Source organism: Pseudochaenichthys georgianus, chromosome 5, assembly GCF_902827115.2.
Source record: "Pseudochaenichthys georgianus chromosome 5, fPseGeo1.2, whole genome shotgun sequence".
NCBI lineage: Eukaryota > Metazoa > Chordata > Actinopteri > Perciformes > Channichthyidae > Pseudochaenichthys > Pseudochaenichthys georgianus.
In genome coordinates, this window is record NC_047507.1 from 5,133,948 (window position 1) to 5,156,444 (window position 22,497).

The 22,497-nt window shown below is 41.1% G+C and overlaps 1 protein-coding gene across 1 annotated transcript in view; it reads right to left on the reverse strand.

Moving 5' to 3' along the window:
• Nucleotides 1-19,751, reverse strand: part of gxylt2 (glucoside xylosyltransferase 2) — a 30,278-nt gene extending 10,527 nt beyond the window's left edge. Inside the window, exons 1-3 of the mRNA XM_034084008.2 lie at nucleotides 19,247-19,751; nucleotides 7,631-7,829; nucleotides 4,950-5,081 (exon numbers count right to left, since the gene is read on the reverse strand). Coding sequence (XP_033939899.1) covers nucleotides 4,950-5,081; nucleotides 7,631-7,829; nucleotides 19,247-19,722 — 807 coding nt within the window. The 5' untranslated portion in view covers nucleotides 19,723-19,751. The remainder of the gene's footprint in view (nucleotides 1-4,949; nucleotides 5,082-7,630; nucleotides 7,830-19,246) is intronic.
• Nucleotides 19,752-22,497: the final 2,746 nt, after the last annotated feature.

Consider the following 22,497-nt stretch of genomic DNA (forward strand, 5'->3'; position numbering starts at 1 on the left):
TTTATGGTGAGTATTGTAAAACCCACAGAATGATAAAGCTGAGAAGGGTCAGGCAGCCGGGAACATAAACAAGAAAACCCACATTTTGGGATATAACGAAGCCAACTATAACTTTATAACTATATATGACTTATGAGGTAAGGCAATGTAACTTTTGGCAGAAAAAAAACAGTACCACTTTACAATAAGACTACCCTTATAAAGGGTTTACGAATAGTTTGTAATTCATTTATTAATTCGGTTGTGAACACTTTATAAATCATTAACAAGCTTTTACACGACATGAGATAAACAGGGCGACTGTGACCGGCTGCTTGCCAAATAGTGAGCCCACATGTATCTGTACTGCTAAGCCTTATATTGGCTACCTAGCTTACTTCGTCTTCTTCATCAGCCAGCATCCTTGGTATCTGTTGCTCAACTGAGGTGATTCTCGCCCATATAAGGCTTAGTCAATAGTAGCCAATATAAGGCTTAGTCATCTTGCCAAACAGTGAGCCTGTGTTGATGCATGAAAACTATGTTAGAACTGGTTTAGAAATGGTTCTTAATGATTAATAAAGTGTTTACAACCTAATTAATGACCTAATTATAAACCCTTTATGAATCCTTTATAAGGGTAGTCTTATTGTTATTGCATTATTCCACTCAGAAAAAGTCCTTTCAGTCAGTCTTCATGTTCTGTTAAAGCTGCTCAGCGATGGAACTCGATCGCACCTCCAATCAGAGACCAGACCACGTTCACTTTGTTTAAATCCCAACTCACAACCTGGTGAGCGAGGAATCAGCTCTGCCCACACTGACCCAATCTTCTGCTCCTTACAACCCACCGCCTGTGTTTTAACATGTTCTTTTGTTGTATTTGTTTTAATGTTCTATATTTTAAATTGTTTTATTTAAGTATCCCAGTAATGACTGTTGCTTGTTTAAATGTATTGTATTTACTTGTTTAAAATGAAATGTGTTTTAGGTTGACTTTTAAAATCTGTCCAGGGACTACAGATGAAAAATAGCCTCTTGGCTAACTCTGGCACGTTTACAGAAATGTTCATTAATGTGCACTGTCCCTGTTAAATAAATAAATAAATAAAATAAATAAGTGGTACCAAAAAAACTTGTACTAAGTCTTTCAGTTTGCCAACGCTAGCGTACTACTGTATACTACTGTTGTTAGCATGTTAGCTAAATGATTAAGCCGTTTGCATTTTTTTCTCTGCTAGTCAGGCTAACATTAATTTGCTAACAAGATCAGCACAGGTAACCAGCAGCGCTGAAATTAATAGGTTAGTACAAGTGATTTGCTCCTTAACATGGTGTTAACTAACTTTGTAAGTCACAGTTAAATTGAAACATTAAGGTTTTATTGTTCACCATAGTGTTATTGGTGGATAGGGTTGCCAACTTCCAGAAATGGAGAAACGGGACACATGCATGTGTCCCCCGCTTTTCGGTTTTCTGGCAGATTTAGTTACTTTTTTTTGTCACTTTGTTTCGGTTTTAGGGTTAGGGTTAGGTTAGGGTTATAACACATGTTATTTAATTATTTTGGGGGAGCCAGCCCCTAGGGTTCGAAAATGCACCCTCAAAATGCATAGAAAACTATGCATACCTATAACAAAATACAAACACAATGGTCTTACACCTGCATTAGGCTACTACATCACATTGTACATCAGCATGTTCAAATCGGATAGGTGGGCACTAGGGACATCTGGGCACCTCGATGTACAATTGGCTATTTTGCATTGTGCCTGCCCTGTCAACTGAGCGGTCCTAGCGCCCTTCGCATACAGCACACAAACACACAGCCAGACACACTGCTTTGCGCGCAAACAGATGTTTTTTCTTTAGTAAGTTTGTCGATTACAGTGAATTCTAACTTTTTATGTGGATTTTATATTTCTGTTATTTAGTATATACTTAAAATATGTACCTTATATCTGTCATATTTCTGTATATTTCATTTTTATTATATTGTTAACTGATGTGTAATGACTTTCAACATGCTGCTGAAAACAATTTCCCAATTTGAGGGTTCAATAAGTATATCTTAGCTAACTTCATCTCACCTAATCTAAAACAAAAAGGGAAACATTACATGATTGTTGTAACATCAGCTCAACCTGAATGGGCATGTACACTGCGTGGCCTCAAGAGCCAGGCAGAGTGGCTGGGTTAAGTGAAGGGGTCAGACCAAACGTCGGCATCACTTTCAGCCCTCGAGGCAAAACAAAGTCTCCCTCGTGCCTCGCCACTGCAGTCTAGAAACTGAACTGTTTACATGTTTACAGCGAGGCCTTGGGTTATCATCGTGTGTGTGATGTGCTCCCGTTACTGACTGGAGATCCGTGAGATTCTCTTCTTATTTAATTAATGTTCACACAGGGCCTCTGGCATGTAATAATAATAATAATATATAATATTTTTATAGCGCCTTTCAGGAAACCCAAGGTCGCTTTACAAGTCGGGTAGGGCGGGGGGGAGTAGGGGAAAAAAGGCAGACAGGTTAAGGGGTGGGGGGGGGGAAGTAGCGGAAAAATAAACCTATTAAACTAACTAGTGGGGAAAGCCTTGGTAAAAAGGTGCGTTTTGAGGGCTTTTTTGAAAATGTCCAGGGTTGGGGCGCTGCGGATTTCGGGGGGAAAGAGTTCCAGAGGGTGGGGGATGCCACACTGAAGGCTCTGTCACCAAAAGTCCGCAACCTGGTGCGGGGGGTGGAGAGGAGATCCTGTCCAGATGATCTTAGCTTCCGGGATGGAGTGTGGTAGCGGAGAAGGTCAGACAGGTATTGGGGGGCGAGGGCATGGAGGGATTTGTAAGTCAGAAGAAGGAGTTTATAGGTGATACGGTGCTTGACTGGGAGCCAGTGGAGGTGGATCAGGGTGGGGGTGATGTGCTGCCACATGTAAGTGGAGAGGGGTTGTTGAGTTAAATCAACATGTTACCATTGGGCTTTAAGTTATGAACATGTATTAAGAGTGGCAAATGTTAAGTGTTGAGATCATAGACTGTATGTATAGTGTGGATTTATTTACATTCATGCACTTTAGTTTGATACTGATTGGATCAGTGGGATTCAGATTTATTTGTGTATCTTTTAATGTTCACACAAGGCAGTGCTTTGCTGTTGAGTTAAAGGGAACCAATAATGCTCATTTTCAGGTTCATATTTGTATTCCGTGCCTCTACTGTGACATGTTCACATGCTTTAAAGTGCACCTATCATGCTATTTTTAGGCAATAGGTCTCAGATATATTAGATTACATTATATTACATTTAGCTGACGCTTTTATCCAAAGCGACCAACAAAATACAAACTTGAAGAAAACAGAATCATATAAGTACATCAGGCTTCATAGAGCAAAAACATTTCAAGTGCTACTCAACTGGCTTTAGATAAGAACTATTAACGGAGCACTTATATACTAACAAAGGACTGGCTTTGGGTAAGCCAGTCCTTTGTTAGTCCATAAGTGCTTTGTTAATAGTTCTATCGCTCGAAGTGGAGTCGAAAGAGATGAGTTTTCAGTCTGCGCCGGAAAATGTGGAAGCTTTCTGCTGTCCTGATGTCAATGGGGAGCTCATTCCACCATCTTGGAGCCAGGATAGCAAACCCACGTGTTTTTGCTGATGGGAAGCGATATATAATATATAAAAAACATGTCTATGAAGTGTTTTGCTCAAAATACCAAACAGATCACCCGTTCTAGCCATGCCTCATATCCCTCTATTTCACTTCCTGTTCCAAAAGTGCTGGTTTGGGGTAAAAAGCTTTTTTTTTAAAAAGGAGGGGGCTGAGCACATGCGGAGATTCTACCGGCAGATGCTGCGGTGATGAAACGCCATATCATGGATTATCAAGGATTCTCTGAAACAGTCTGGAGCTCAAAGGCCTTCTCTTTTGCCGGTGAGTTCCTTTTTACTTCCTGCTTCTTCACACACATGCTCTCCAGTACAGGTTAGCTCTGAGTGTTAGCGTACTGACCATATTACGTCCAAAACAGTCGGGCATTGTTTCTGATAGCAACATTTCTGATTGGGCCGTGGGTCCAGATTTCCGATATTACGTCATATCGGACGCAAATCTGGATCAGCTCCGTTGTTCCCCCGTTTTTAGAGATTTGGGTACGGAGGAAAAGAGAGAGGGGTTTATTTTCTGACGCTGCGTGAGTTCCCCGACACACCGGGGACACATAGTTATGTATAAAAGACATCAAAAATGCATTTCGCATGATAGGTCCCCTTTAATGTTCAAAAGCTCTTTATTTTTCTCATACTGCCTGTGCTGCAGCACCTCCTTTCACCCTCTGTCTGAAACCAGAGCCCAGTCTGCTCTGATTGCTTAGCTGGCTGAATAATAAAAATTGCATTGACCAAATGAAAAAAAATCTCAATTAGATTATTTTCCAATATCGTTCATCCTTTTGAAGCAGTTTAAAAGACCACTTTCAACAATAGTTGGATTGTGATTTTTGCAGCATTGACTCTATTGAAGTAGATGAGGATTCTAAATGAAGATGGATTAATCCAGAGCTTACATAATTCAAACTATTGTAGCGGCTGAATGACTACAAGCTTCTCAAAAGGTTTTCCTGATTAAGTGAAAAGTGGATGTTTATCGATTGTCTTGCAGCTCGAGAAAATAACCAATGGATTTGTCTGGCAAGCAATATGTTCATTACATGGCAAGTAAGCTGGCTGTTATTTCAATGAACATCAGCAGAAAATACAATCAATAGCCTTCACTTGATGAAATCACCAGGTATCTAGGGACTGCTTATTCACTGAGTAAAGGCTGCAGAAAAAGTGTGAAGTCATCAATAATCACACACGTTAATTATAGCCATGCACTTGGAAGGACATTGCTGTTAAAGAAGAAATTAATTCAACTGGTTAATGACATTATGCATGGCAAGGATATGAGAGGAGATAAGTGCTGCAGCCTTACGGGGAGGAAGAGTCTCTGAGCAGCGCAGGGCTTGAAGAGCTTCTTCCACTCGTCGGCGTTCCCCACGGAGAAGGTGATTGGGTAGATTCTGTACTGGAACTTGGAGGAGATGGAGCGAGGCCACTGATTCAGCTGGAAGCAAAGAAACACATACTTCATTTACGAGGTCTAACAAGGTCTTTGCATCAGGACTTTATTGCTACGCTTATTAACAGGAACAAGAGTCCTCCTGATCCCTTCTGTGTTGTTCCAAGAAGTTTGATTAGTGGGTGTTTATTTAGAGAAATACATTTTTGTTCGTTTTTCCAATAGAATATTCCCGGAAGCCAATTATTGTTTACATGACAAAACTATAGGACTGTGATTTGGCATTAAAGCAAGAAGTGCATGTCTTTTAAGAAACAATGGGTATTTAAGAAACATTTCGTAATGATCCTCCACTTAGACGTGTGTGTGTGTGTATCTATGCTAACTGGTATAATGTATTGTTCTTCAACCGGAGGTCTGCGTACGTAAGGGGCCGTCATATCATTGTTAAATATATCTGAAAATACACATTACAATAAAACATAATTCCAACATATTAGCAAAGATTAATCCACAATGCACATTGATGATAGTTAGAAAGTTATCCATACACCCTTGTACAATCACATAAGTTAGCTTACCTATGCTAAATCACAACTTATTACATGGCTTAGTTGAATACTCGATTCTGATAGGTCAATTCAGAACACGTGACACGTTGTTAATCCAGAACAGACAGACCGCTGTCAAGGATTTATTGACCGCTGTTACGGTACGTCCACACAGCAGCTTTTCAAAAATCTTGAACATCTTGGAGCTGGGCGTGTCTGACAGCTTGGGGATTTTTTGCGAGCAATGCGACCAACAACCAATCACATGAATCTCCCGCCCCCGACATACAAAGCAAAAAAACCCCGGGGATTTTATGCGCGCAATATATATATATATATAAACAGGCGAAAACCTACCAGTTTCCCCCACTGTCTCTGCCACCTCCCTCCATGCCCGGTTCCTCCGCTTTGTATCCCGTTAATAGTTCTGGTCGTAAAGAACCGGGTGATTTGCTACCGTAATTTCTCGTTTGGAATATGAGGAAATGAACTGCGGTCTGGTTCTCCCTGCTTACACGCGGTTTGATTGGCTAGCGCTTCTACTGTCAGATTTGCATAAACGTGTTTGATTGGCTGACGCTTCCAGCTCAGCTTCAAAAGTTGAACATTGCTCAACTTTGGAATCCTGGACATCCTGGAAATCTTCGCTTCGCTCCCCCACAATGCAGTTCGGCGAAAAGCGAGGCAAAGTGACGTCATCCCCATTCAAAGTCAATGGGCAGAGAAGCGTTGGAAGCGGTGGAAGATTCGTCTGAAGCTGCTGTGTGGACGTACCGTTAAGGACGCTCACATCTGCACAAAGAAGTCTGTTCGATTTAACTGTATACAGTTTGGCTGAAAAGCAAACTGCATGCAACCTTCTCTCTTCATGATCAGCCTGTCGGGTGTTCTTTTACCCATAATGACCGCCTCGCTGCACATTATCCCTTACATAGCACCTACACATAACGAGAAACTAGCTATCTACAGCTACACATTATAATGTGCAATAGTTGTCAGACAACTTTATCCTGCTAGTTATATAATAAGATGTTTTTCTATTCTGCTTCCTGAGCTTCTCCTTCACTTGTTCGTATGCTGTGTAAATTAACTTCTCAAAAGGCACTTAATACAGAGGAAGTGTCTAATGGACTTCTTAAAAGGTTGAGTAAGGAAAAGAGATTGAGAAAGAGCCATTATAAACAATCACTATTCTGAAAGCCTCTCCCTCTCTTCTCACACACTTAATCAACATGAGACGTCTCGTAAAGACGTCCATTTAAAACAATGAAGTCACGTCTCGTGGTGCTGCGTTCACACACGCAGCCGCCAGCTGTTGTTTGATTAAGAAGCCATAGTCTAAACAAGGGGAAGGCACGCTTTTAAACTGCACAATGTTATCTGACCTGCTCCAAGTCCCTCTGTAATCATCAGTTTGACAGTTTGGCCCTGAAAAGAGTGAGAGCGCTGCAAGCATGCGGAGACTTTGTGCTGACGAGGATACGAAATCAAAGGAGATTATGGACGACCTTTTTAACTCCCTCAACACGCATAGACGCTGGAAGTAGCTTCTTCTTGCATTTTAGCACTTTTATCCATGTCTCGACTAGAAACACGTGGAGAATTTTAACACGTGGCAATAATTCACCATACACATAATGGCAAGTTCACAGGTTTAGAGTTTGAGGTCGACTAGCAGACGTGATGATAATAGACTGTTAGTTACTCTGTCAGTGGAACTAATCCAGATCAAGCCAGGCACCTCGGTAAAGGTGACTTTGAAGTGGTGGTGAGAAAAAGCAGTGAGTGTCCTGGTGATATATTACTCCCCGCCTTGAGATAAAAGGGTTATACGTCTGAAGAGAGGCAGAGCTAAAAATGCTCTGATCTCGATATCATCTATTCCAAAGAGAGCGGGGGTTGTTTAACACACACTGGATGAAGTCAGAAGACTCACGAAGGAAGGAAACATAGGAAATATGATGAAAAAGATATGATATTGTGCCTTTTTTAGTAAAAACCTGAGATATGCGTTTGGGCGTCAGGCGCCTGGAGGGTTCTTACCCTCTTTTCAAACTGCGGGGCCAACGGGTCCTCAGCAAAAATGTGAAACATGATCCTCTTGAGGCTGAACAGGAGGGCTGATTTGACCATGGTGAGGGTCTCGTCCAGACGATTCCCACAGGCCACCACGGCCAGGTGCATCACGTCCTCCGCCCGTTTCCGCTTAGTCAAAGGTCGGCCCACGAAGTTGCGCGGTTTACTGAAACAAAAGACAGAAGCGTTAACAGTCTGGGTGAAGAAACAAATGGAACAAATGATGAACAACGATGTTTTTCTGGATCTAAACGGGCCAAGGCCATGTGCGGGGGGGCGGGGGGGGTTTGGATCTGCTGACACCCACTGATTGAACGAGGCTCGTTTCCCCTCACTCGGCGCATGTAAATTGGCCTTCATGCTGCAGAGCTTGTGGAGAGCAATTTGTATTCCACAAGAGATTCGCTGAACCATACTTGTCTCTCAACATGGATTCAAAGTAAACAAACTGAAGCAGAAACGGTTATTCATTTCGACAAGGCTTGACCAACATGGAATTGTGATGGTTCATACATTTGTGATTTGTATAAGTCAACAAATTATATCAAAATATAGCACTCGCACAAATGTGCCCATAACCATTTACAGACTGAAAACTCATATCTTTCGACTCCACTTCCAGCGATAGAATTGCTAACAAAGCACTTATATACTAACAAAGGACTGGCTTATCTACAGCCAGTTGAGTAGCACTTGAATTGGTTTGGCTCTATGAAACCTGATGTACTTTATGATTCTGTTTTCTTCAAGGTTGTGTCTTCCTGGTCGAATGCACTTCTTGTAAGTCGCTTTGGATAAAAGCGTCAGCTAAATGTAATGTAATATACAAATTCCCCAAAAGGATACAGCATTTAGCACTACCCCTCATCATTTGAAAAGCCTTTTATACAGCCTTGCTACCACATGTGTTCCACTGTACAGAAAAAGAGCCTTTATCTGCTTCAGTGCAGCAATATCCTGCTCGTAATAAACATTCAAAAGCAAGACACCCTTTTTTCAGGATGCATGGATCCATCAAAAGAAAACGGACGTGCTTGTGCAGTGCTTTTACACATGTCATCCAGCCGGACATAATTCAGAGACAGCATGACAAATAAACTGCGAGGTGTTCAGGCAAAGCTTAGCTTCAAAACACAAAATTATAGAGACTGGTGGATCGAAAGGAGTTCTGCTTTGTTGACAGTTCTGTGGCCGTGTCAGAGCTGACCTTTACCTCACCTACCTCCATTAAGCTTACCATTGACAACACTTACAACTCACTTTTTCTCTCTGGCTTTTGTTTATCTATTTATTTATTCATTTAGTTCTTTATTTTAATATTTATAACATAACATAGGATTTCATAAAGTATTTTTTAAATAGTTTATACATTATTCGAATATAGGAATAGTAGATAGGATTACTTAAAATATAGTACCTTATATTTCATCTTTTTTCCCTTTAGACTAGGGATGCCAGCGATTATTCGAATATTCGCTACAGTCTCCATAATCGAAATCGAAAATATTATTTTTAAAAATCGATTTCCTTTTTTTTTCGGTCGAATAATCGATTATTATTCGCCAGGGCTGCCGAATAATCGATTTTGATCATGGTCAGTTTCTGGCAACCCGACTTTAGACCCAGCCACAATTCTGGGAAGGCGCTTGTGGTTTTTGACGCCTTGAGAGCGGTTACAGCGAGTATGAAGACAATGAAGCACAGGATGCAGGCGACCTACACAAAGGGTCGAATCAACTTCCTGGGCCAGCGACTCGTAGAGACAAGCTGTCCTTATTGTCTCTGTTAATCAATGAAGTCTCTGTTAATGAATTAAAGTATAAAGTTTGCATATTTGAAATTAAATGTTTAGAGAAAAAAACTTCATTCTCAACATGTGTTCTGCTTTCATGAAAAATGTTCATATGTTAAAATTGCATATTATTACTATAAGTCTTTGTTTGTTTTATTTTAACTTTACATTTTTAATTGTTAAGTAAAAGTTGAACATATGTGACCTCCTTCTCCCTCAAAGATAGAAACGGGGAAACCACCTGACGCAGAGAGGGAGGAGGGAAGAGACTATAAAAGATGATGTGTGAAAAGAAAGGGGGGCTTTTTAGGCTTTTGAAGCTTTTGAGAGCTTGAGAGCTTGAGAGCTTGAGAGCTTGAGAGCTTGAGCGCTTGGGGGAAGCTTGATTCCGGGTCTTGGGCCCTGTGCCTGGGCTTGGGCTCTTTTAGATGGCTTTAGGACATTTGACTTGTGAACCTGCTGTTTTTGTATTTTAACTTTGTGTCTTTGTTATTTTTTAGGATTCTTGTAATCTTCCATTTTTGTTAAAACCTTAATAAAAACCGGTTTGTACTTTTCGACCCAACTCTTGGTCTCTCTCGTGGTTTCTGAAGGTTGGTCTTAGAGTGAGGAAAGAACACCCTTCCCTGGAAAAGACTGACATTAGTTGATAATTTGGATTTGACATTGAATAGAAACCCTGTTTAAGTTAAACTATAGTTTCACATTGGTCACAGTGGTTTTGATTGATGTTGAAATATGATGTAAGCTCTGCTGATGTGGTAGTATCACTGCTGTGACATTAATGTTTGACTCTGGCTGTGTTCGATATTACATTTGCATTGTTTGATTGGTATAACTGGGGATCAAAATGGGGGGTTAGGGATTGTGGGTCCTGAAGCTGCCCTAATTACCAAGGGGTCTCCCAACGACACAGGGTTTTCCCTCCAGGGGCAGTTTTGATACTGCTCTCGGGTTCTACCAGCCCACCAACGCCTACTACACAATACACTCCGTTTTGCTATCCTAGCGGTCGGACATCCGAGGCTGGAGTGCCGAAAATAGTGATACGACGGGCAGCGTGGTGTTAGAGGCCACGCTGTGAACGCCCCCTAAGCAGATTACGTTGATCTTGCGTTTAGATTCTGGGGTTTTAGTCCTAAAAAGATTGGACGGCCGTTCACAGCCTGATCAGCACCGGAGTTCGGTATCGGAGACGGCCTAGATATTAACATTGGTTGTATCGAAGTTAGATTCCTAACATATCCAGGGTCTCTATTGAGCTACATAATCACACATGTTGCTTTTAGAAAAATGAATTAATGCAAAACCACCACTTTACATTTACTAGTTTTGGGCATATTGACAAATGTAGCTCCCATTCACAGGGGCAAGTTATTACATTTGTAAAATAGCCTAATTGATATTACATAATTATAAAATGAGCTTTGTAGTTAATATAAGTTGTTCTAAACAGTTAGTGACATTTAAAAGATAATAATACATTCTTAAACATTAGTTACCGTAGCCAAAGAAAAATAACTCTGGCTAAATAAAGGTTGCTAACGTTAGCTAGCCACGGGTACATACACTACCACGTAAGCAGTAGCTGTAAACCCCAAAGTGTATTGAGCTGAGCAAAATAATGTTTTGCTTATAAAATAAACTTCTCATTTGTAAGAAAATGAATCATTTCTGTTTTTGTTCATTATTACATGCTACTTGTCAATGTGGACAATCCCCACCGGAGCAATTTGGGGTGAAGTGTCTTGCCCAGGGACACAACGACATGCTGACTCGAACTTGGTACCCTCTGATTGGAAGTCCAGCACACTATCCACTTAGCCACTAGGGCTGCACGATTTTGGGAAAAAATCTAATGGCGATTTTTCTGACAAATATTGCGATTGCGATTTGCGATATTTATTTTTAAGCGACCCAATGGAAGTTTATTGTAAAATGCGGCCATAACTCCGGCTAGGAAGGTCGTATCAACGTGCTCCCGTCTCTAGCAGCCCCACAGCCCGAGCTACGAGTGAAAGAACTAAACTTACATGAAACTTCCGTTGGGTTGCTTTAAAGTCAAGCTTCAGTTAAAGATTCACCCTTTTAGATGTAGAACATATGATGGAGCGTTACTAACCCGACTCAGACGGTTTGTTTCACCAAACCATCTAAAGCTCCATTGGAAGCCATTTGGAAAAGTATTTCAAAAGCACTTGGCAGCTGATTGGATCAATCTGTCTATCACCTTCTATCATGGGTCACTTCTGATTGATTAACAATGGCTGGTACATGTGGAGCACAGCACTTCTGATTGGTGTGGATGACTGACACACAAGGGGAAAAAAAAAAAAATGTTAAAAATAAAAAAGTTCAAAAGAATCGCAGGCTTTGCGATTTGATAATCGCATCATCTCGAATCGCGATTTCCATTTAAAATTGATTAATCATTCAGCCCTATTAGCCACAGCCTCCCATGTTGTTAAAAAGGGAACAAAGTCTTGATTTAAATTCAGTTTTTATACAGAATCTGAACAGAAACTGGGAGTAGAAAGAGGTCAGCTTTCTGTTAACACCCCACAGAATGCAAATACATTGTACAAAATTATTTAAATACCCAAAATGCATTGTGTCGATCCAGTCAGAGCAGTGATTGAGCAATATCACGTCTGCATATTGAGAAAAAAATACAACTGTTAAAAAACAGTTGGGATCAATGGCATCCAGTCCAAAAAAAACAGCGGCATATCTCAGCTCAACATTTTACTGTTTGACTGCAATGGACATGGAAATGTGAGAAACACAGAAATACATTTGAACTTTGTGAGAATCCAGACGATACAAGAATAGCAGACGATCACATTCATCTTCCTATCCGACAAAGAGACAAGGTGAAAGGTGAGGATTTTTTTTTATCCAAGACAAAGTGCCTTCACGTATTGTTCAACACTTCCTGAACACACTACCACACACACACCACTTATTTTCATCTGTAAATTCCCACTAGACTTTGTTCTTCCATGCTCAAAGGCACGGAGGTTGTTTATCAGATGTAAGAAAGTGCTTTCTCTGCAGAGCTACTACTGCTGTGTTAAAACAAACTCAGCAGTACTGAGTATCTCCCACTACACTCGTGCCATGCAGGAGCCTGAAGCTGAGACCAACATCATTTAATTATCCTCTACATACACAGCATGGAGCTAGATGTAATAAAACCATGTTCAACATTATGTTGTCATAGCCTTGGGGAGAGAAGACCGGCAAACAAAAACAAAGCTTTCTTTCAGCGTTAATTGGGAGAACAGTGCAAGGTAAATGGTTTTACGTCTAAAGACTGCATATTCCCAAAAGGCATTGATCTCCTCTGTGCCTGGAGGAAGCAACCATATCACGGATGGGAAGAGAGAAGAGTCAAATGTGACAGGTGGGTTGTCTCCGAGCGTGACACTTCGTTTTCTGCATGGCTGAGGGACAATGATGAACCGCAGATTAGGACGAATGAGACGGTGCTGAGGAATCTGTCTGCAACGCTTCAAAGGCCGACGCTCTGTCAAGGTTGTTGAACACACATTCCTATTTGTACCGCCGGAAAGGCAATCCATATCTCCTACACGGGTGTAATTACGCCGCACTTAGTTATGCAAAATAAAAGCCATTGAAATTATTATTGCGTTAAATTGGATGGACAAAACCAAAACGGCTTTGTTTTTAGAAAGCATGGTCTGCACACATCATGTTGTGTGTCGTGGCACTGTTCCCCACATCTGGAAGCAGTCTGAGAAGCACGGCAGAGGTACAAAAGAGTTGAATTCATTACCGGCTGCAGAGTGAGCACATGAAGAGCGTTGAGCCTACAAAGCAGCACAGCCAACCCTTTTAAATCATGGAAAGACAGAAAGAAGCAGCACCTTTGAAGATTATGTCAAAGAAAAATGTACATTTAGAGCGAAGAACCGGAATACAAAGAACACCTCAAAGGCATTGAATCAATTGGCGCATAACTGGGTAATTTGACAGACTTGCAGCCAACATGTTCACTTTGGTTTGAAACAGCGGGGGTGAAGGACACTACACTGAACAGGACCTTCCTCTACAGGGGAGTAGAACCGCTTGCAGCTCATTTGGTACCTCTCAGAACAGGAACCAAATGTTTAAGCACATGACAAGGAAACCTGAAGATGCTTCTTCAGACAGCTCCACTGGATGTACGGCAAAGATGTGGCAAAGCAGAGACAATTCACCATTTGGTTTAGGACCTGTGGTTTCTTGAACCCAATAACACCGGGTTACTCTAAGCACAAGCTAAACATGTTTAATAATGTGCGAGTCCTACTGGGAAATCTTGGGTAGTGACGCAGTTGCTCACCATGGTAACCACTGGATGTAAAGCTCGAGAGAGTGTCTTAGTAATGACAACATATGGAAAACTAGGGCTGGTGATTTAAAGGGGACCTATCATGCAAAATGCACTTGTCTTTTATACATAAATATGTGTCCCCGGTGCGTCGGGGAACTCACGCAGTGTCAGAAAATAAACCCTCTCTCTCTTTACCTCCGTAATCTTTTAAAAACAGGGGTACAACGAGCGGATACCGTTTTGCTGCCGATATGATGTCAAATCGGCAACGGACCCACAGAAAGTTGCCATCAGAAACAATTCCTGATTTGGACGTAATCTCATCTTTGTTTACATTAGCACGCCTCGCTAACACTCAGAGCTAACCTGTACTGGAGAGCACATGTTTAAAAAGCAGGAAATAAAAAAAAGAACTCACCTTGTGATAAACCCGCAAGAGAAAAAGCATTTGAGCGCCATACTGTTTCAGAAATAATCCTTGATGTGGTTTAGAACAGGATGGCGTTTTATCACAGCAGAATGTAACTTGATCTCCGGTTGAATTCTGATCAGGCATTAGCTCCGCCTCCTATTTTTTTTTTCAAGCTAAGGGCGTTTCTCTAACAGGGCTGCAAAAGAGGGGTTTGAGCAGTATGAGGCGTGGCTACAACGGGTGAACTGTTTGGTATTTTAAGCAAAAAACTTCACAGACATGTTTTGTATAGGTATATATGTTTCCAATATAGCATGATAGGTCCACTTTAATGAAGCATCTTCACTGCATGGTACATTGCAGCTACATTCAACTCACTCTTTTTTGGTTTTCTATGAACTAAATGCTGTACTTTTTCTAGGTACTACTTTGTTGAGGTTCCAAGATAGCCAAGACAATACTAGAATGCAGAGTTAAAATACTGCCCACTGATTGGTCAGAGAGGATAAGAAATTGCGCAACATGGGACATCCTGACAAACTCTGCAAAGCTACCATCAATAGCGGCCGCAAGCTTTAATTCACTTTACTTGTAAAAATGGCAGCCAGTAAAACGACTTTTGACACTATGTTCGCTCCACCGTGCAATTGATAAATAATAATAATGCATTTGATTTATTTTCACAACTCAAAGACGCTTTACAGTATGAGGGACGGTAGACAAACAAGGACAGGCAAACAAGGACAGGCAAACAAGTAAGTAAAAATAAAAAAAGGCAGTCAAGAGGAAGTTGATTGAGAGGGGGGGGCTTATGGGTAGACAGAGTAGAACAGATGTTAAAAGTGCAGATGTTCTGTTTGGCTGCCAATGAAAGGATTTCCACAGATTTAGGTTGAAGGTGATGCGCAGCCGTTTCAGTCCTACCTACAGTGAGGTGGTGCTGTTCGATGTGGAAACCAAAATAGAAAAGAGGATCTGATATTAGAAGAAGAAGAAGTTCAGTTTTCCACTCTGTTTTTGGTAGACATGCTTCTTATATAGGTACATAGAAATACACACAGTTCTGTGCGTATGTATCAGTGTGGGCAGATGCTGAGATTCCCAGCACACCCACCACATTTGGACCGACTTGCCTTGAATACTCCTCTGTCTGTCTGGTGCATGTGGAGGAATGTGTCAATATGCAAGTAAATCAATGAGTAAATCAATAGTTTTAAGTATTTGCTGGATCATCATTAAAAAAAAGGTGATCTTCAAGGAAAACTTGGGATTCTTCGGGCATGCTTTTTCACTTTCTAAGCCTCGACTTTTACCCATGTATGTTTTTTGTTTTCTAGTTCCTCCTTCCACTCCCTCTATGACTCGTTACATTAAAAGTGAGTTAGCCAGAGTAACAGACAGGTTTAACTTCCCCTCATGAGTTTCACACAAGCAGCGTCTCCAACAGCTTTCAGCTACACCGCCAAGCAGGGAGATTTCAAAACCGTCCTTGCAGAGAGAGCGTTCAGTCATGCAAGGTGACATTGCTATAGCTATGCATAATGCCACAGTGAGAGAGTGACTTCTTCCCTGCCAGGAGAGCTGCTGAACGACATTCGAAGTGACAGGGCAAGGGATTTGTTTCGACGCAAGGTATCAACAACACCCATCTAATCCTGTAGATGCAGGCCTGAATTCAATGCAACAAAGCAGACATGTAACATCTGTATTATTCTGAATTTAAAGCATACTCCGACAGTAATAAAGAGATGAGTGACGTAATGCTTACAGAAGGGCTCTGTGTCGGGATTACACGTCACACGTTTTGATGTTTAGTGCTGCAAGCCAAATTTGTTTTCTTTTTTAAATGATATGTGCCATGGCTGACTCAAAAGCTTTGACAATAGTAAACAACATCCAAATCAGGTTTGGAAAGCTCATTAAATTAAAAAATAAGTAATTGCATCGCACATAAAATCATGGGCATCAACATCGATTTATTTAGTTTACTTCAGTTATAAAGCGTTGTTTGATTGGTGCAAGTTCAAAGCCCGACCAGATACTGAAACTGAGCACAGGATATCTAAAGACCGACAGAAGAACTTGTCACATTCAATTCCCTTGCCTCCTTTAGTCTGGCACCTGACCTCTTATTTAACGTTACCAACATTCACTTTGACACTTTGACCACCGGACAGTGATAGCAACTGAGATACAACTAGGCAAAATGTTGAAAAAGTGAAGCGCTTGGATTAATGAAAAAAATTGCAAAGATGAACCCCTAAAAAGTGCCGGATATGTGAAAGGAAAAATAGCGTAGGACAAATAATAATAATAATACATTTATTTTGGGGGGCGCCTTTCATAACGCCCAAGGACACCTTAGGGTTACAGATTTACAATTTACATTTACAATTTTACCTTACAAATTAAAACAGTGGATTTAGTGAAGTATCAGCCGGGGTAAGACGAGACAAACAACAGGAAATGGACTACAGAAGGACACAGAAGGACACAAAAGGACACAGAAGGACACAGAAGGACACAGGGTACAGATTATAGAGAAAATCCAGTTTGAAGAGGTGGGTTTTGAATGTCGTTATGGAATCAGACTGTCGGTGTGTCGTGGCGGGGAGCTCCAGAGTCTGGGAGCCGAGCAGCTGAAAGCTCGAGCACCCATGGTTTTGAGGCGATAGCTTGGGACGGTGAGAAGTCCTAGGGACGAAGAGCGGAGGGTGCGGGAGGGGGTGTACTCCTGAAGGAGGTCGGTGATGTAGATGGGGGCAAGGTTATGGACAGCTTTCTATATGAGTAGAATGTTTTGTAGTCAATACGGTAGCGTACAGGAAGCCAGTGTGCTCAGTGAGAATGGGGGTGATGTGGTCGGATGAGTGGGTGCGGGTGATGTACTTATTGTGCACATAACAAGAAAAATGTATCAGCTTAGCTGTATAGGTTTGAGGCAAGTATGACAACGTGGGTTGTTGTCACCCCCTTGTCGAAGTTTAACAGTATCCCTAATATATATTTTGGTTTTTTACAATCGATTATTGTATAAAATGTAAAAGTAGAGAAAAATTCCTCTCAAAATGCACCATAATGTGAATCCTTAAAATCATGGTTTTGTTTAATCAAAAGTCCAAAGATATTTAAATTAAAACATTACAAACATCTGCCAGTTATTCCTCTGCAACCAGCAAAATGTTTGTATCTTCGTGTAGATTAACTGTTTGTCATTTCACTGATTGATTACTCAACTAAAGCGGTCTCAAATCCTCATCTGCAACCCCACACACGCAGCTTCCGGTAGATGTAATGTGTCTGTGGGGGCAGGTGGAGCATTCCCTATTCTCTCTATTTGTGGCCACAGGAAGAAGTGTGATGTGTCAAGAGGAAATGATGTGATTGGGAAAAACAGGGATGTTTGTCTATCGAGCATGCTGCACAGGAAATCTGTTTACAGATGAACAGCAAAGGGCAAAGATACACACCGTCTGATGTCATCCCTCATCCTACCAAGGCTTGTGTTAGAAAACTACACCCTGTTTTTCAGATTCCTCTGGCTTCTATACCTCCAATCAAACAGCCATTCATCAAATAGAAGAACGTTTCTTTGAGGCTTTGCCCAGAGATGCTTACTGTGTTTCCACTAATCGCAGCAGTCGCTCTTGAACGCTTTCCAATCCCGGTTGTGTGTTGTGGGTTTTTTACGGCCACCGGTGACCCCTTCCACCCCATCTCTCTTATCAGTGCTGAGCACACATGGAGGAGTGTGGCTTCGGGGAGGACGCAAAAGGTCCTTTCTCATTGCAACGCCTTGATGGCTTTTATCTCCACTGTTCCGCACCTCGAGTCTGGCTTTGAAGCTGAATACATATTATTAGTGGAGCGGGGTATCTGCACACAACGTCGACTTGTGGCTATTATGGCGTTCAGCCTGGGAGGAAACGTTAAGGGGTGTGTGAGGCTGAAATTAGAAAGCTGGAAGACATAATGCTCACATCCTTGAACAGAAATAGCAACCCTGCCTTTTGTCTTCTTTTGAAAGGCGCCAAAGAGATGGTGACTTAATAAGATCATCTGCCAGAGAGGAAGATCACACCTGACAAGCGTTGCACTAGATTGTTTTGGCAGACTTTGACAGTCAACAGGATGGGTTTCCGTTTTCTGTCATATCCACTAATATCTTACCACAGTTTCAGCGCAATTAATAAAACAGGCCACCCAAAAACCTATGTGCTTATTTGTATTCCTTATTAATTGCAGCTTAAGTCCTTTACCCCCTTAAAGTAAGGCTGTCAGGGCAATAAGAAGAAAATCACGATCTTTTTGGACCAAATGCCGTGCTATCATAACGATATCGTAGGGTTGACCTTCAGTGATTTCACAAAATATAAAATAATTTAATAAATATGCAATACGGACAGAATGACTAAGCGGGTAAAGGCAAAGTGACATATTAAGAACATTACAACATTTGACTGTCAATCAGGCTTTAAAACAAGAAGAGACAAGGCTTCTAGATATTCCAAATCCTTTTTTCACAATATCTATGTTATGTCGATACAGTGCCCAACCCTACTTTGAAGCCTCACAGGGTTGAATGTAAATACTTTAAAAACACAAGGGTCAAATGATCCAAATATAGAGGTCATGTCATAATTCATCATTCTTCTGTGCCATTATCTCCTCTAAACACTGCCAATATCTCCACCTAATCACATTAGTCATGCTCTCTACTCACAATTCAGCCAGACATTAGATTAAAACAAAGTGACTCACAGTGGAATAAATGAGCAAACAACATGGGACATAAAAGGCAGCCAAGCAGCGTTTATGCTCATGTTGAAAGTGTCCCTTTGACAGACCAGGCTTATTGTGAAGCCAGTGTCCTTGAGCACAATGTAGGCTGCACGTCTGCCTCAAAGCATGATTTAACGCTGACTCTTAACTTCCTAACGACAGGAAAATATGAGATTCAGCAAAAACCGAGCAGTTAATGAAGCTTTTGTGTGTGCATAAATGGGATCAGGCGTTCACAAATCGACAGAGGAAACTCACCTCTTTGCGTTCACGCCTCTATTGATCGCTTTCCTCTCTTTGCGTCCCTGGAGAGGCTCTTCCACTGGGGGTTTCTTTGCAAACTTCTCTGCAACATTGCGTCCAAAGTCAGGGTGCGATCGCCTTGAAGAGTTGCTTTCCTCCTCCTTTTTCTTCTCCTCTTGCTCTGCAACTTCTCTCAACAGCGGATCGTCCGCGGCGTTGCCCCCCAAAAAGTACAAAAGTAGGAAAACTCCGAAACACACGGCGATCACAACTACTTTGCAGTGGATCCGCATGGTGAGAGCGACTTGTTGCGGCTGGTTGATGCAGACGGGGCTCCGCTCATGTCTGCGGGTGAGGGAGAGCAGCCCGAGTTGACATTTTGTTACCGCTCCCCGCTCGCATTTTCCTGCAGATGATGATGGAGAGCGGAGAGGAGCTTCTGCAAAACGTTCATGGAGGATTAGGCATTGGAGGCGGGACGACTGAGCCATTACCGTAAAGATGGTAGCACTGCCGCACGTGCAATCACCATGGAGGAGTTGAATGGTCAATGCCACATACAGAAAAATATACGAAGGGCTGGGCCACTTATACCTCTGAAGTTGAGTTATAAGTTAGCAAAATGTAGGTAAATTAGGCTTGATACATCATACATATGCTTTAGACAAGGCAAGGCAAGGCAAGTTTATTTATATAGCACTTTTCAACAATTCAATTCAAAGTGCTTTACAAAAAATGAAAGACATTAAGAAAATGGCATTTAAAATCAGTCATTAAAAAGAAAAGCTAATAAAATAAACATTAAAAGAAAAAATACGTGAATAAAAGTTACAGTGCAGTTTAAGATATGAATAGTTCAATTAAACATTAAAAGAAAAAGTACATGGATAAAAGTTACAGTGCAGTCTAAGATATGAATAGTTCAATTAAAAGCAGCGACAAAAAGAAAAGTCTTCAGCCTGGATTTAAAAGTAGTCAGAGTTGCAGCGGACCTGCAGGTTTCTGGTTTGTTCCAGATATTTGGAGCATAATAACTGAACGCTGCTTCTCCGTGTTTAGTTCTGACTCTGGGGACAGAAAGCTGACCAGTCCCTGAAGACCTGAGAGATCTGGATGGTTCATAATTTAGCAGGAAGTCAGAAATGTATTTTGGGCCTAAACCATTCAGTGCTTTATAAACCAGCAGCAGTATTTTGAAATCTATTCTTTGACACACAGGAAGCCAGTGTGAAGACTTCAGAACAGGAGTGATGTGATCCACTTTCTTAGTGTCAGTGAGGACTCGAGCAGCGGCGTTCTGAATCAGCTGCAGCTTTCTAATAGATTTTTTAGTGAGACCTGTGAAGACACCATTGCAGTAGTCGAGTCTACTGAAGATAAAGGCATGGACAAGTTTTTCCAAATCCTGCTGTGACATTAGTCTTTTAATCCTAGATATGTTCTTTAGGTGATAGTAGCCTGATTTAGTAACTGTTTTAATGTGACTGTTGAAACTCAGGTCAGAGTCCATGACTACACCTAGATTTATGGCTTTATCTGTTGTTTTGAACATTGCACACTGAAGCACAGCGCTAACTTTTATACGTTCTGACTTGGCTCCAAAAACCATTACCTCAGTTTTATCTTTGTTTAATTGGAGAAAGTTCTGACACATCCAGTCATTGATTTGTTCAATGCACTTACTCAGTGTTTGAATTGGAGCATAGTCTCCTGGTGAAATTGATACGTAAATGTGTGTGTCATCTGCATAGCTATGGTAACTTATTTTGTTGTTTTTCATTATCTGAGCCAGTGGTAGCATGTAGACGTTAAAGAGAAGAGGCCCCAAGATGGAGCCTTGAGGAACCCCACATGTCATATTTGTCAACTCAGATTTAAGAAATAAACAGCCTACATCACAGCTCTCTATAAGGTTTCATTTCTCTTGTTGGCAACTCATTCCTTAAAACAGGAGCATCAGAGGGATTATAATAAAGGGAAATATGTATATTTTTTTGTAGCAACTAAGATTTGTTAGAAAATGTTATCAACATGAATTGACTGAATTTATTTTTTAAAGTGGGATTATTAGTGTAAGAGAAACGTCTGTATAGCAATGCAGTGGGAGTCACCGACTCAGGAAGGAGACAGGGTAGAGCAGGAGCTTCGATGTCAAACACTGGAGGTTTATTTGGAGTTTCGGCCGGAGAATTCACATCACAAATCACAGCAGCCACGGTCTGACTGCACGGGTGGTTGCCACGTCAATTCTGGAGAACCTCTCTCTCGTTAGCCCATTTAACTGGTTTCAAAGAGAGTAATCAACATATTTTGATAAGATAGCTTTAGACAGTTGGGCACACTGAGTCACTTGCGTCCGTCACTTATGGCCTCGAAGATGTCATACCTTGGAGTCCACAAACAACAAAGAAGGAAGTGTCCCAGTGCACCCACAACAACAGACCATCTGTGACCTAGTGTTGACCGGTCACAGAATGGGAACAATAACATTATGGCTGAAGCAGCCTATGTCCTTAAAGGAGATAAACAGACGTCAGGGTTGGTGCTGTACGTCATATCTAGGAGTCTAGGTCCATTATTTCCCTAACAATTAGCACATGAATACTACTGTGTAATATATTTGTACATATATATTTAAGAAGTACAATATAGGAAAAGCACAAGTTTCATTTGTGGGCCATATTTCATTATACTTTTTTAATTTGCTGAGGGCCGATTCAAAACACCCCCGATTTATGATGTTCTTAATGTACTATTTATCTTCTTGTTTTGTCTTTGGTACAGTAAAACACTTTTAAACAACGTACTTTGTGTTGTCATATTGATATAGTGTCTCTCTAAGTATTGAAACACATTTGTTCGTGCAGATATGTTAACATCTTAAAAATACTAGTGATTTGTTGACCTTAATTATTGCCAGACAGCATTGATTGACACTATAATTATGCATTTGCTATTTGTTTTTCGACCCACAGTTATGATTATTTAATTAACCACAGGCATGCAAACTATAAAAGACACAAAAGCTAAATTAGCAAATACATAATGTGTGGTTAGATGTTGGGCCCCTTGCATGGGCGTCACTTTGTTAGAAAAATTGGTGGGGACACTTTCTCCAGATTTAACATCAGCATAGCAGCTGGGTGTTGAACATGGAGCGCCTGCATGAAAAACCAATGCATAGACCTCTGGACCAAAGCCATTGTGTTTTAAACATCATGAACTCCCAACTATAGGTTTTGCTGTGTGACTTTGAGTGAATTTGA